This window comes from Myxine glutinosa, chromosome 7, assembly GCF_964187855.1.
Source record: "Myxine glutinosa chromosome 7, kmMyxGlut1.1, whole genome shotgun sequence".
NCBI lineage: Eukaryota > Metazoa > Chordata > Myxini > Myxiniformes > Myxinidae > Myxine > Myxine glutinosa.
In genome coordinates, this window is record NC_136267.1 from 164,262,796 (window position 1) to 164,276,541 (window position 13,746).

General features: G+C 40.1%; 1 protein-coding gene across 8 annotated transcripts in view; it reads right to left on the bottom strand.

Moving 5' to 3' along the window:
• The window catches only part of LOC137431808 (calcitonin gene-related peptide type 1 receptor-like), a 177,854-nt gene that overhangs the window by 22,188 nt on the left and 141,920 nt on the right, over nt 1–13,746 (bottom strand). For all 8 annotated transcript variants that reach the window (XM_078782511.1, XM_078782510.1, XM_078782512.1 and 5 more), the window contains 4 exons: nt 13,235–13,424; nt 8,244–8,354; nt 5,233–5,345; nt 1,294–1,385 (listed from right to left, as the gene is read on the bottom strand). In XM_078782511.1, coding sequence (XP_078638637.1) covers nt 1,294–1,385; nt 5,233–5,345; nt 8,244–8,354; nt 13,235–13,424 — 506 coding nt within the window. The remainder of the gene's footprint in view (nt 1–1,293; nt 1,386–5,232; nt 5,346–8,243; nt 8,355–13,234; nt 13,425–13,746) is intronic.

Sequence of the window (13,746 nt, forward strand, 5' to 3'; positions counted from 1 at the left end):
GCAGTGGTTTCAGGACATGCTGGACATTGAAAATCTCAGGCATGATGGTTAACCTTTGCCTGTGGGGTGGCAGCAGCATTGTCTTACCCCACATCGCAATATACACTTTATAGCGGCATTTGGTGGCCTCAAAATGGACGTCAAGACCAACGTGTTTTTTTTTTTAGTCATTAATCAAATAATTAATCGATTAATTGATTAATTAATAAATCAAAAATAGCCTTTGCAGCCAAATCACCTGGTCATTGGCATGTCCAAATATCAGCTTCCTAACTCAAAAGGTACCTGAGTTAATGGTCAGAAGAGAAAGGAAATTTAAGTAAATAAATAAGTACTTAATTAATCGCTAATAATTAAATAACTCCTCAATTAATTGATTAATCAAAAAACAAAAAATAATGTTTTTGACAAAGGACTTGCTCACTACTGTGCCGAAATTTCAGCTTCCTAGCTCAAAAGATGGCTGAGATATTGCCCGGACAAAGAAACAAACAAGAAAGCAAGAAAACAAACAACCAGAGTGAAAACTGATTACTCCCTTTCAGTGCGCGTCATTGCCGAGCCCCCTTCGGTGCCCGGCAATGACGTTATGCAGCACCTGGGGATGGCATAGGAAAGGTGCGGTGTACAATTTATGTCTCTTACATTGGAAATTTAGATGGTGGCTTGCAAACTCAGCCTCAAGGTTGGTGTACGGGAGCAGTTTTTTTTGAAATCACGATAAATACAAGGCACAGGGAGGTGAAATTTGCTGCATGTGACATGCAAAGTGCGCAGAGTAAACTGAGTGTTCATTTATGTCTGTAAGACATCTAATAAATAAATAAGATATAAGCACACCTGACAGTAAGCCCAGGCTTCAGTTTTGGCGCGCTCACGCGGCTGCACCGTCAAATAAACTGTTCCAACCCATCATTTTTGACGGGCTTTATATTCGTATATATATATTGCTTTATTGTTGACAATCACATTCCCCAACAGCAATCTTTTTGGTAGTGAATGATAGTAAAATTACAAGTGCACCGTGAAGAGTCAATTTATCACTTATTAATGAAGTATGGGTGGAACGTTAATCTGAATAAACCAAATATAACCATGATAATAATAATAATAAGTATAGTTTGTTTTTTTGTTGCACTACTTGAGGATCCTGAAAGTTACTCTTACAAGCACTGCATGGCAAATTATGTATAACGCCTAAGTTGGAAATAAATATCCTATTGTGTTTTCATGACTTGTTAACATTCTGATCATCTGCTTTTCAGGATTAACAGAAAGGCATGAATGACTTACTTGAAGTGAAAGAAGATTGTAAGGGAGATGAGCAGTGTGATGATGGAGAGGCTGTGGCCAATCACCGTCAGATAAAACATATTCAGTGCCATCTGGAGTGAGGGACACATTTACAATGAGAAAGACTTTCTTTATCAGCTGCCAGAGTGGAACAAGCTACCTATATCGTGCATAAAAGGCTCACTGTTCTGTAAAAGTAATTCAAACATTCATGCATTAGTGCAGAACTTAGGAGCAACCATTTATTAGAGGCTTCCTCGTATATTAGCTTCATGATCTGGGCAAAAAGAATGTTAAAGGAATTCATCAGATGGAACCACTCATAACCGACCTTCAGTAGTTCAATCTCTGCTTTTTACATTAATGCAGTTACCCTGCACACGCAAAGCAAAAAACGTGGGGATAAGCAATTTAATTGATTCACTCCTGTCTGTCCACCTGTTGTCCTTCTGTCTTCAGACATCAGTTTATGATCGAGGAACAACTTAATCTCAATTGAATGTTATATTTTGAACATGAACGAACATGAATCGGAAAATGGACTGTAGTTTAGCAGTACTTTGGCTATGAATTTGTCCTGATCATTTATAAGACTAGTACACCCGCTCACTACGGGAGCGGAAAAAAGGGTCATTCCTCTTTGGGGTATGTAGATTACAGTCGATCTATGGTCGCATCTCAAGAACATTGGGTGTGTGTTCATTTACCAAGTTTCTTGTGGAGAAATCGCCAAGTGGTTTAAGCATTTGAGCAAGCACTCCATTCAAAACCGTTAAGGAATGGCTGGCTTGGCAAGCGCTAGCTAGCTGCTTGGTAAAGGAGCACAACCCGAGCTTCTCCCTTTCAGTGTCGCATGAAACAGCAGGAGCGATTTTCAAACGTTCGCTACGAAAAATGCCACGGTAGCGGCAGAAAGGGCCATGTTATTTACCCAACATTTTTGGGTTATATAGAATACAGTAGATCTTCGCTCAGTTCTGTAAGTAAACCTTACTTCACGGATGTCCCATCCAAGTTTCTTCATTTAGTGTTATAAAGAGCATTAGCGACTGTTTAAAAAGCTAAGCATACGTGTTTGTGGTTTATATTTTTTGCTTCCTGTAGAAGCCGTTGCTCCCACGGAAACGCCATTATAACTATAAGCTATTTATACATGTTATCACTGCAGGAAAAACGCCTTGGGGAAGTGAGACATTATTAGTATTAATATTGTTTTGTAATGACATTAACAATATGCGATTATCATTAATTTTGTTATTAAAAACGGCACGATAAATCTTCTTATTTGGACAAACACCACGATAAAGCTAATTTAACATTGATAAACACCTCAACACGCAACGCCATTGACGGAAAAGGCAGGGAAAACCCGCTCAGGGGTGAAAATCCCCTTGGGGAGGGGGGCAAATTAATGTGCTACAACCTTTATTATGTAACCCTTCGTCATCCTGTGAAGTTTGGCTGAGATTGAATAAGTAACGATGGAATGTATTGGCGTCTAAAATTCATTAGACAGACGGACAGACAGACACGAAATGGCATATTTTAGTATGATTATATTTTACGCTGTCTGCTTGTCTGGCAGTCAAACAAAATTGAAAACAATTCCAAACAGGAGACTCACTCGGCTGAATTTCTGAAAAAAGCACTTGGTGAGTGTCTTGCTAACACACGGCTGACACTTAAATTCCGACAAAAAACATTGTTGTGTGGCTCAGGTAATTGCACATCTAAACAGCAATTTATGAAGAGGGATAAACAACCAATTTGTTGAGAGCATATAAGCAACCGATTGGCCTGTGAAACGATTGGCCATTTGCCATCCCATATCTTCAACATCCAATTGAAATGATGCACTTGCATAGAATCCTCAGCACCACAGACAATCGTTGGATGGGATTCAGTGCATTGCTCCAAATCGTAGGTTGATGCGGGTCGGTCATCTTACACTCGATTCAGCAGCCAACAAAATGATTCCTTTGAGAGTCTTTAACTCCGGACAAATTTAATATTGTCATATTTCTCCAGAGGATTGCATCTATCCTCGAAGATCCTCTTCTACCTCCTCTTGGGCTAATTAAAACACTCCTAACATATCCATATTCACCATCCCATGTAAACTACCAATTGTAAGCCATGCAATACTTGCTTTAATGCCTTAAACGCACTCTTAAACATGCCCTTACTAACGTTTAAAAGTTTCTTTATTATTTATTTAAATGCTTGTGGATAGGTTTTGATCTTCCAGAATTTTTCTACCACCTTTAAAATGGTTATTTTATTTTCATTGACTTACATACTGAATATGTAAGTATGTATTGACTCGTATATAGCTGAAAACAAATTGCCTTTCATGCACTTTCAAAACCCTTCCGTTTAGTAGCACTTGGACAAAACTTTCCGGTGTCACGAAACAGATCCGCCCACCGGCGATTCTGTACCGGTACAGATTCGCCCCCCTCGAAATAGATTCGCCCCCCTGCCACGAAATTGACTCTCCCCTGTGACAAAATCGCCCCCTCATAATATATATGTACATGTTTCAGCAGATATTCTAACTTGGAAAAAAGTGTTACAATTGTATGGCTCTTGGTGATTGTGGAAGAGTTCTTTTAGAATTAATCTACAACTAGAATAACTGAATATTGGTGTAAACTTGTACAACTAAACAATACTAGACTACCTTATGAATGTTATAACATGTTAAAATGTCTTGATGATGCTGGTGGGGTTGCATAGGCGACTCATATAAAAACGATATTATATCAGTATGGATTTGGCTTTGTGTGGTCGTCACAAGAAGTTGGAGATGTCAATGTTTGTTGCAACTTTTAGACAAAGACTTATGATAATCGTTTTCGAATGTGGTCAGCATTTGTTGATAACATATCTAAGAGTTTTACTTATAAGCACTATAAGTCATTATTAAATGTTGAATCTCGTTTATCTATCACTGTTCCTACTTTCGGAAGCATATTGCTCGTTTCAGATGTAGTAATTTTAAAGTACATGTCACATACGTACATTCGATATGAAGCTAGAGTGCCTCAGTATTCCCATACCATACATCAATCAATTCCCCAAACAATATTAGTCGTACTTTTATCACGTCCCCTCTTGTAAACCAATATTTCCATATGTATATTTATATATCCGCAAACGAGAATGGGGGGGGCGATTCTATTCTGATGGGGGCGAGAAACGTATCCTCCGGGGGGAGAGTTTATACGGGGGCGGATTTATTTTGCGACACCGGCATTATATGTCATCACGAACAATCAAATTTGATTCTCGTTGACCCCGCCCCGCCCACGTCATTGTTTCTCAAGACTGCAAGTTAAGGTGTTCTATGAACTCTCTAATTTTAAAAGTGATTTTTCACCATTGAGAGATAGGGCTAAAACTATATATAGCACGATATTTCAAAATGTTGTGGACAGGTTGGGTGTGTCACAAGGACAAATTGATCAGATTTTGGTTAAGGTCCGAATTCAGATCCGGCCTATCAGTCAGATAGAAAGAATAAACTGTTCAGCCTGGTGGAGTGGTGGAGGTATGCGCTCTACCGAGCGCGATTTCCAGGTTACGAGCACCATCACTTTACTGTTTTCCTGTTGTTATAATTCCCCCCTTCCCCCCAAAAAAAATTCGAGTTTCAAACAATGTAACAAAAACTGGGTCTTGGGCCCATTTAAAATTTCATCTATGTACCCATCTGGATCTATGTACCCATCTATGCACTGCATTGTTGAAGGCCCTCTCTGGTTTATGTTGCTGTTGTTCATGTTATGGATATGCACACAGATTCACACACTTTCTCCACAAAAAAATGGGGCCTAGCTATTCCACATTATACACAATGTGATGATAAAGACTTTTTCTTGTTGTATCAAAATCATCTTAAAGTGTTGAGAAAACTACTGAAGAAGGATAACAAACCTGAAGTTTTTGGGTTACATTTGCATTGCAGAGTGTGTAATTGGACCAGACGCGTTTACTGGTGGGATGTTGAAACCACTGTCCATTATCTTTGCAGATTTTGGTCACCTTTTCTGAAAAATAAATAATTTATTAATTGATAAATCTATCAACATTATTCGATATTATATATTTCCTCATTTCACAATAACAGCATGTTTAATAAGGAGGTGGAGGAATAAGATGAGGGGGAAGAGCTCATGAAGGAATTACAAGGGGAGGAGGAAGTGAAAAATTAAGAGGAGAGGAAGGAGGACGTGGAGATGTGGAAGGGGAAGGAGGAAGAGGAGTAAGACGTCAGAGGTGGAATATGAGGGGGAAGATGAGCAGTTGAGGAGGGAGTGGAGAGATGGGATAGGACAATGATGACGAGGACATTGAGAAGGGGAGCAAGAAGTGAGGGAATGAAGAGATGAAAATGGTGAAGGTTCAGAGGGGAAGATGATGAGGAAAGGAGAAGGGGAGAGAAGAGGAGATGGGAATTATCTGCTCCATGCTGATTCTGGCCATAGCCAGACACATGTATGAGAATGATGCCTTTGTGGAAGGAGCTGGTGTAAATTGAGGGTTTGAAGTTACAACAACATATAGTTCCCTTCTAAAGAGTTTTTATCTCTTGAGGACGCTATTGGGTCCAACGATTCTGTTCGATCCGCCCGCATTCGAACTGCTGACCTTCTCGTGTGTGTGTGTGTGTGTGTGTGTGTGTGTGTGTGTGTGTTTTGTTGGTGAGTGGTGAAGGTACAAAAAGGTGGGTCTTTGAGTTCTCCACCTTGTTTGCTGCTGTGGATTCTGGGAGTGGAGGCTGTTTTGGTGTTGTAGTCTGTGTTCTCACTGGCTGGGGGTGGGGGTATGTATGCATCCAGGTGTAGTTGCTGTATGTGGAGGTGTATATGCCCCTTCTGACTGGCATATATGCCCCATTTTAGACACAGTATTTGAATCCGCTTCTCCTCTTTCCAGACACAGTTATGGACTCCACTCCAATACCGTTTATTTACCTCTCCAGACACATTTGAGACATAGCAACAATTAAACACGCACAGTACATGCTTTGTCCTCAATTCCCCCCATAGCCAATGTTTTTCTTCTCCCTCACAACACATTTATTTAAACTTGAATACCACACATTAAAACAGCTGCATCCTCTCGGCGGGAAAACACAAGAATCGGCGTGAGGTGAAGAAGATTCCATAGTCCAAGGTGTGAGTGATTGACAGGGAATCGGGGATGAGTGTATGGAGGCACCCCAATTTTAGCGCTCTGTGTGGGACCGAGCTCCTTCCCGCTTAAGTGCATAAAAAGCGAACCAGTAAGTGCTTTTCCTCACCCTGGACTCGAGCAGAGATCGACTGTGAAACCGGACGATCGTCTGCCTGTGTTCTGAGGAGATACCGTGTAGTGCTGCAGAAAAGACCGTTGTGCTGAGGGCAAGACGATTGCTCTGAGGGAGCGATGTATGTGCACTAAGCACGAAGCGCCGTGCGAATGGTGAAAGATAGGAGGAAGGATCACTGCTGTCATCTGAGGGGAAACCCACGTTGCCCTGATGGAGCGACCCGTGCAGCGATGAGCGCAAAGAGCTGTGCAGGTGGTGAAAGGCAGGTAGGCTGAGCAGAGATATCTGGTGGAGAATAAGGTTGCACCGTACCACACCTACTGACCACCCTCGTTGCAGTACCTGTATTGGGACCAGTTCATGTCTATCGACGGTGCCCAAGTAAGGCAAGGGCCAACCATAAGCCCTGTACTAATTCTCCCCCTCTTCTATTCTTCCTCTTTACTTTTCCTCGGAGTGTGAATCTGCTGGGCTCCTGTTTTATATATAAATAATTAGGTAAGTTTAGAGAGGGGTTTAAGCGGTAAGTGGGATTAAGCTTTTTTGGAATTTATTGTGTGCAATTGCTTTCTTTTTACCATTGCAAATTGCTGTGTGAATGTGTTGCTTTATTTCTGCTTGTAAATACTCAAGTGAATTATTTTGTTAAACAGTTTCCAACCTGCCCATTTCGTCTCTTTTCAAATGACGGGGCTAAGCTGCAATACTGGTAGTTTGGGACGTTCTTCCCTAACCAATTGGCTCCACCAACATTAGCCATCCGTACTCAGCAGTTCGCTCGGCTGCCCCTGATTGGATAAGATAAGGTGAATACGAACAGGGGGGCATGATCCCCGGTTAAGTTGGCCATGTCACCCCAGGTAAATGCTGTCGGACAAAGGACCCTGGGAGATTTGGTCGTCTGATTGGCATTCGTGGTTAATTAGCAACATACCAGATCACGGAGTTATCCACCACCGGTAGCCTCAGGACTGTTAGTTGGGAGGAGCCTGAGAAGTCCCTTCGTGGTGAACCCTGAAGCCCGTTCCATAACAATGTGTGTGTGTGTGTGTGTGTGTGTGTGTGTGTGTGTGTGTGTGTGTGTGTGTGTGTGTGTGTGTGTGTGTGTGTGTGTGTGTGTGTGTGTGTGTGTGTGTGTGTGTGTGTGTGTGTGTCAAAATATTTTTTGTTAATGAAAAACATGTAGGGATGGAATGCACAAAAAACAACGAAGCAAAGGAGGAACTAATGACAAAGTAAGAATGACACTACAATACAACACAACAATCCTTTTACGGATTGCCATCACATCTTTTAACATTTTTGTTTTAAGGTGGCAATATTAACAAATGTATGAAGATGTCTATGCAGGAAGTGGTTGTCGATGTGTGGATTTGTGTGGATTGATGCACAATATGCAGCATGGAGAAAAAAAATGCACAATATGCAGCATTTACTAAGAAGGCCTAACCTTCCGAACAAGCCTGGTTTTGGCTTAACAGTTAAGGTGACTGGTTTAACATCTTATGGTCTACAAATAAAATTTTAATAAATAACCTTCTTTATTAAAATGTGTTTTAATATGGGAAATATTGTGAGGGGTATTATCACACAACAACTCCCTCCATCCCCAAAAAGAGGAAAAAAAGGAAACCTGTTGGGTCAAAGTCGGGGAAGTAGTCTGGGCACTTCTGGACAGAAACCTCACCAGCTGGGGTGTCTTCCCAGCACAACCAGCCATCCCAGGTACGGTTGCAAAATGTACCTAAAAACAATAATAAATATCACATAATGATTTATTGAAAAAAACATACTTCAGATAGAAAATAGAGTGGCAATAGAAAATAGGTTCAGCAAAAAAAGAAAGAAACAAGAAGGACACTCAGTAGGGTGCATACCTCCACCAGGCTGAACAATTTAGGTTTTGTATCCCATGGATACGCTGGATCTGAACCAAAATCGAATTGACCTGTTCTTGTTACCTAACGAACTCATCCACTGAGTTTTGTCATAATTCGTCCACAACTTTTTCAAATATCATGTTATATACAACTTTTCTCCCAATCTCTCAATGGTGAAGAATCACTTAAGAAATTAAATAATTCTCGTATTCGGATCTTCACCAAAATATAATCAATTTGCCCTTTTCACATGTCCAGCCTGTCCACTAAGCTTCGTCAGAATCGGTCCAAAACCTTTTGAGATATCCTGTTCACAAATAGACAAACAAACAAGAAATATGTCATGCATAGCACGATACTTACGAAATCCTGAAGATAAATTGTTGACCTTTGGCCTATGTTGACCTCAAACATAATCGGTGGTTTAATTCAGGGATCTGATATGTAAATCCTCTTCAAATCTCAAGGCAATCAGATGAAAATTGATGATTTTAGAAATTTGGACTATGCTGACCTTTTCAACTCTAGACCTCAAAAATAAATGGTGGCTGAATTAAGTCACTGGATATGTAAATCCTGTTCAAATTGCAAGTCAATCGGATGAAAATTGAGGATTTTAGAAGCTTCACCACGTTGTTGACCTTTGGCCTATGTTGACCTTTTGGCCTATGTTGACCTTTTGGCCTATGTTGACCTCAAAAATAACTGGTGGTTGAATTCAGTGAGCTGATGTGCAAATTAACTTCAACTTTCAAGTTAATCAGATCAAAATTGAGGATTTTAGAAATTCCACCTACGTCATTGACCTTTGGCCTAAGTTGACCTCAAAAGTAATTGGTGGTTGAATTCACTGACCTGATATGTAAATCCTCTTCAAATTTCAGGTCAATCGGATGAAAATGAGGATTTTAGAAATCTGACAGAGTTGTTGAACTTTGACCTATGTTGACATTTTGACCTCCAAATAAATAGGCTTTTCCTTATGACCAGCTCTACCATTTGTTGAAGTTTCATAAATATTGGTTTAAAATTGTGACCAGTAGGCGTTTGACATACAGACAAACAGACAGACATAATAACGCACAAGACCAACCAATGTACTTGAAAAATCTTCGATTTTCGCAACAAACAGACTGAAAGACAAACAGACAGGGGTGAAAACACAACCTCATTCCACCTTCTGTGGCAGAGGCAACAAGAACATATAAACAATAATAATACAGCACTGGAACAGCCTGAAAGAAATTAATTCAAAAATGCAAAAATAAACCTTTTTTAGGCAAAATGCAAAAACTTTGAAAAAAAAGAAAAAAAAAAGAGCAAAAATGCGAAAAGATTAATTCAGTGATAACAAAAGTAAATAATCAAGATCCTGGACGAAAATCACAGAATCCACTTTCTATTGCTGGACGACGCCTCGCAGAATGCAGCATTTCAGCAGTGCCGCCATCAAAACTAATGTGAACTCAAGAAGTCAATGAGAGACCACTTGTGCGGCCGCAAGGCAGGGAAGTGACAGGAACTTCCAGACAGACACAGTCCACCTTTCTCTCAAATTGTGAAAAACATAATCGGAGCAAAATGTGCTAGTAGGGTTCCACCCCGAACAGCAGAGGGCGATCAGCTACCTCCAAACAAAGGTGGTGGAAATATGTCGGTGCCCTCTTCAATGGATTGCTGAAGAGTTCTCGATGGAAATGGGACAATTCAAAGTGCGCCATGTTATGGACACCCTTCTGACAAATTAAGAAGTATGAGGCCATTAAAGAGTTGAAAACCAGCAAAACACCCTTCCCAGATAGGATAACTCCCGAAAAAAGGCAATGTGGCCTTGATAGACTAGCTGACATCACCTTTCAAAATCATCTTGGAACTGCACAAGGTTCTACAAAAGCTGAAGGATATAAAGCAATATACAAGAGAAAGTAATTCCAGAGTGACTGACAACTATAGAGGAGTTTCACTCGTGTTTATTACTGGGAAACTTTTCTTGCATGGTCACTGAATTACCTGCTCTCTGGAATCCGACTTTGGCTTACCTGAATTGTAGTATGGCTTCAACACTGCCTGGTGAACGCATCAAAGTGAAAGAATCGAGAAAAATATCGCAAACAGCAAAGATATCTCACCTTCTATAGTCTATGCCAAGGACATTTGAAGTGCGGATCGCCTACACAAGATGGTCGACATTATACACCAACATTGTGATGCCATTGTCATGTGAATGTGTGCCAATGGAGACATTTCAGAAGGATTCAGAATTGAGGAGGTGTCAAACAGACATGTGTCATTGCTGAGTCAACGTTCTGACTTTTTGTTGTCACGGTGTTATCTGAGTCTATGAAGGATACAAGTAGTATAGTCCAAATACTTTTTTGTTCAGGACATATCTTCAACCTAAAACTTGAGAAGCCCTAATCCAGAATATCTGATGTATACACCCTGGTGGCACATGCAGAAGCTGACTTCCAAGTATTGATTGGTAGCTTCAGCCAACAATTGTGAAGTTTGAGTAAGGCCTCGAAAATATGCTGGTCACGTATCATTCTGCTCAAAGGAGAGCTTACACTGCACAAGAAATCACAATCAAGGCAACTGATATTTTTGTCGCCCGCCACTCGACAAGGTTGGAGATGGGGGACATTAAACTGAGCTCTGACCGACTGACCGTCCACGTACTTATTTGCACCCGAAATTTCAAAAACCGTTGAACATTTAGCTTTCGTATTATAGATATCTATACCTTATGAAATTATCTCGACTCTATTAGATCACGGCTGTGATTGGCTGAATTATGTTGCCATGGAAACCATCTCGGAAACTTGTCTTTTTGTGCACGCGATTTCTAAAAACATTGTTGTTTGGGAACTTATAGGTCTCTGAATCCTTGACATGTAATCATCACCATATTTCTGCCTCTAAGTGCTTCCACAAGTGTCACCTTGGCTTAATCTTGGCATCAAGTGGCAGGACGAAATAATGAACACGTGATTTTCTGGAGTTCACTGCCACAAACAGCATTGAGATATTGTGCTATATATCCATAACTTTTTGAGACATTGTGCTATATATCATTTTTGGCCCTATCACTCATTGGTAAAGACTCACTTATAAAATATTCTCGAATCTGTATCTGGATTCGGATATTCACCAAAATCTAATCATTTCGTCCTCGTCACACCCCCGACCTGTCCACCAAATTTCGTCCAAATCTGTCCACAACTTTTGAAATATCCTGCTCACAGACAAACAGACAGGGATGAAAACAAAACTTCCGTCTACCTTTGGTGGTGCAGGTAATACCTTGAAGTCTTGAAACCTATATTCATTTGAATATGAAGAATTTGTTCTGCATTGGTAGAAATGTAACTGAATCATAAAGCAGGAAATAAATGACTGAAATAGCCAGACAATGGTAAAACTAGAGCAATGCGACTGTCGCCAATATGCCTCTGCATAGTCCCACAATGGATAGATGCCCTCATTCACTGTCCTAAATATAAACAAGTTTGATTTAAATACCTTCAGCTGTTTTCAAGTATCACATTTTCACCAGCCATGACAGGTTTTACATCGATCAGTGAAGCGGTTTCAGAGAAGGGATTTTTTTTTAAATATCGGCTTTCAAGCTAATATGGCTGCCATACCACGTGAAATATGACCTGAAAATGTACAATCTGCATACGTATAGGTAGGGGATCACGTTTGTGAAGTTTCGTGTTGATCGGATAAGGTTCGTTTTTCAATCCAAGATGGCTACGACCTATGACATCATCATTTTCAAACTATATGCAACAGTAGTGTTCGATGATATTTGTAAAATTTCGCATCGATAGGTTAAGCGGTGTCAGAGATATAATTATTTAATATTTTCCTTCAATCCAATATGGCTGCTACACCATGTGACCAATGGCGTTTTCGTGTTCATCTTTTAATCGCCATGCCTAGGCAATGACACACGTAAAGTTTCGAGTCAATCAATTTGGGGGTTTGGGAGAAGATGCTTTTTTAAAGGTTTTAGGTAAAATCCAATATGGCTGCTAAACCATGGGACCTATGATGTCATAAATTTAATACCTGAATACAAATGGGTCATAGATCATGTGCATGTAATTTCAGATTTTTAGGATAAGGAATTCGATTAAAACATTTTTGGCTGGTATACCACTTCATCTATGATGTCATCATTATCATGCTTTTGTTCGCCATTGGGAGTACTTGTCAATGTGCCAAGTTTCAAATTTTTCGATTCAGCGGTTTCCGAGAAATATTATTTTAATTATTTGCGTTTAATCCAAGTTGACTGCCATACCACATGACCTATGACGTCACAATTATCAGAAAAACATTATGCATGGGTGTCACTCCTACCCTGAAAGTTTCGTCTCAATCGGACATGCAGTTGCTGAGAAAAACGAGGTTTTGCCCGGACGGACGGACGGACGGACAACCCGAAAACATAATGCCTCCGACCACCTTCGGGGGCGGAGGCATAAATATAATCCCTTACTTAGTGCCAAAAACAGTGTCCGCAACACCAAAGCCAACCTCAACAAACCACAGAAAATCCCAAGAACCACTAAAATATCCAGACTGTGATATTCTTTTTGGCTGAAGGATTTGAATCCTCAATCAAATGTGGTCAACAAGTTTCGATCTACACCAATGTAATCAGGTATGATTGAGTATACGTAAGGTCTTTATTGTAATAAAATAAAAAACAATCATAAGAAAATGGAATTACCTTCTTTGTTTGGCAGTGGATCGTCTTTCATCTTTTGGATACACTTAAACTGTGCTTTTAGGATTTTTTCCTCACTTGATAAGTCAGTGGTGTCATTGTTCGAGTACCGACTGGTGCTGTTGGTCGGAGATATGGTGGCGGAAAGAAACCGATCAGTCGAGAAGATGTTCATGTCTTTCTGAAATTCCACCTGAAGGAAAAGGCATAATTTGGCTTTTCAGTTTACTTCTGTTGATGTCAATCAGTGTATTTCTCTCTATACCCTTATTCCATAAATGTGTTGAACCTGAATTGTCTATTCAATAAAACTGATAATAACATGAATTAAAAATGAATCAGTAGCTAAGTATGATTCCATCACTGAGGATTTGCTCCAGAAAATCAAAATTACCTGGTTGGGAACTTCAAACCTGCTTCCTGTATTGTTGAGTTCCATGAGCTGAGATTGTTGCATACAAAAACAGGATTAAAATGGAGATTTAACATCGATTGAAGGGAAGAGTTGGCCTCCA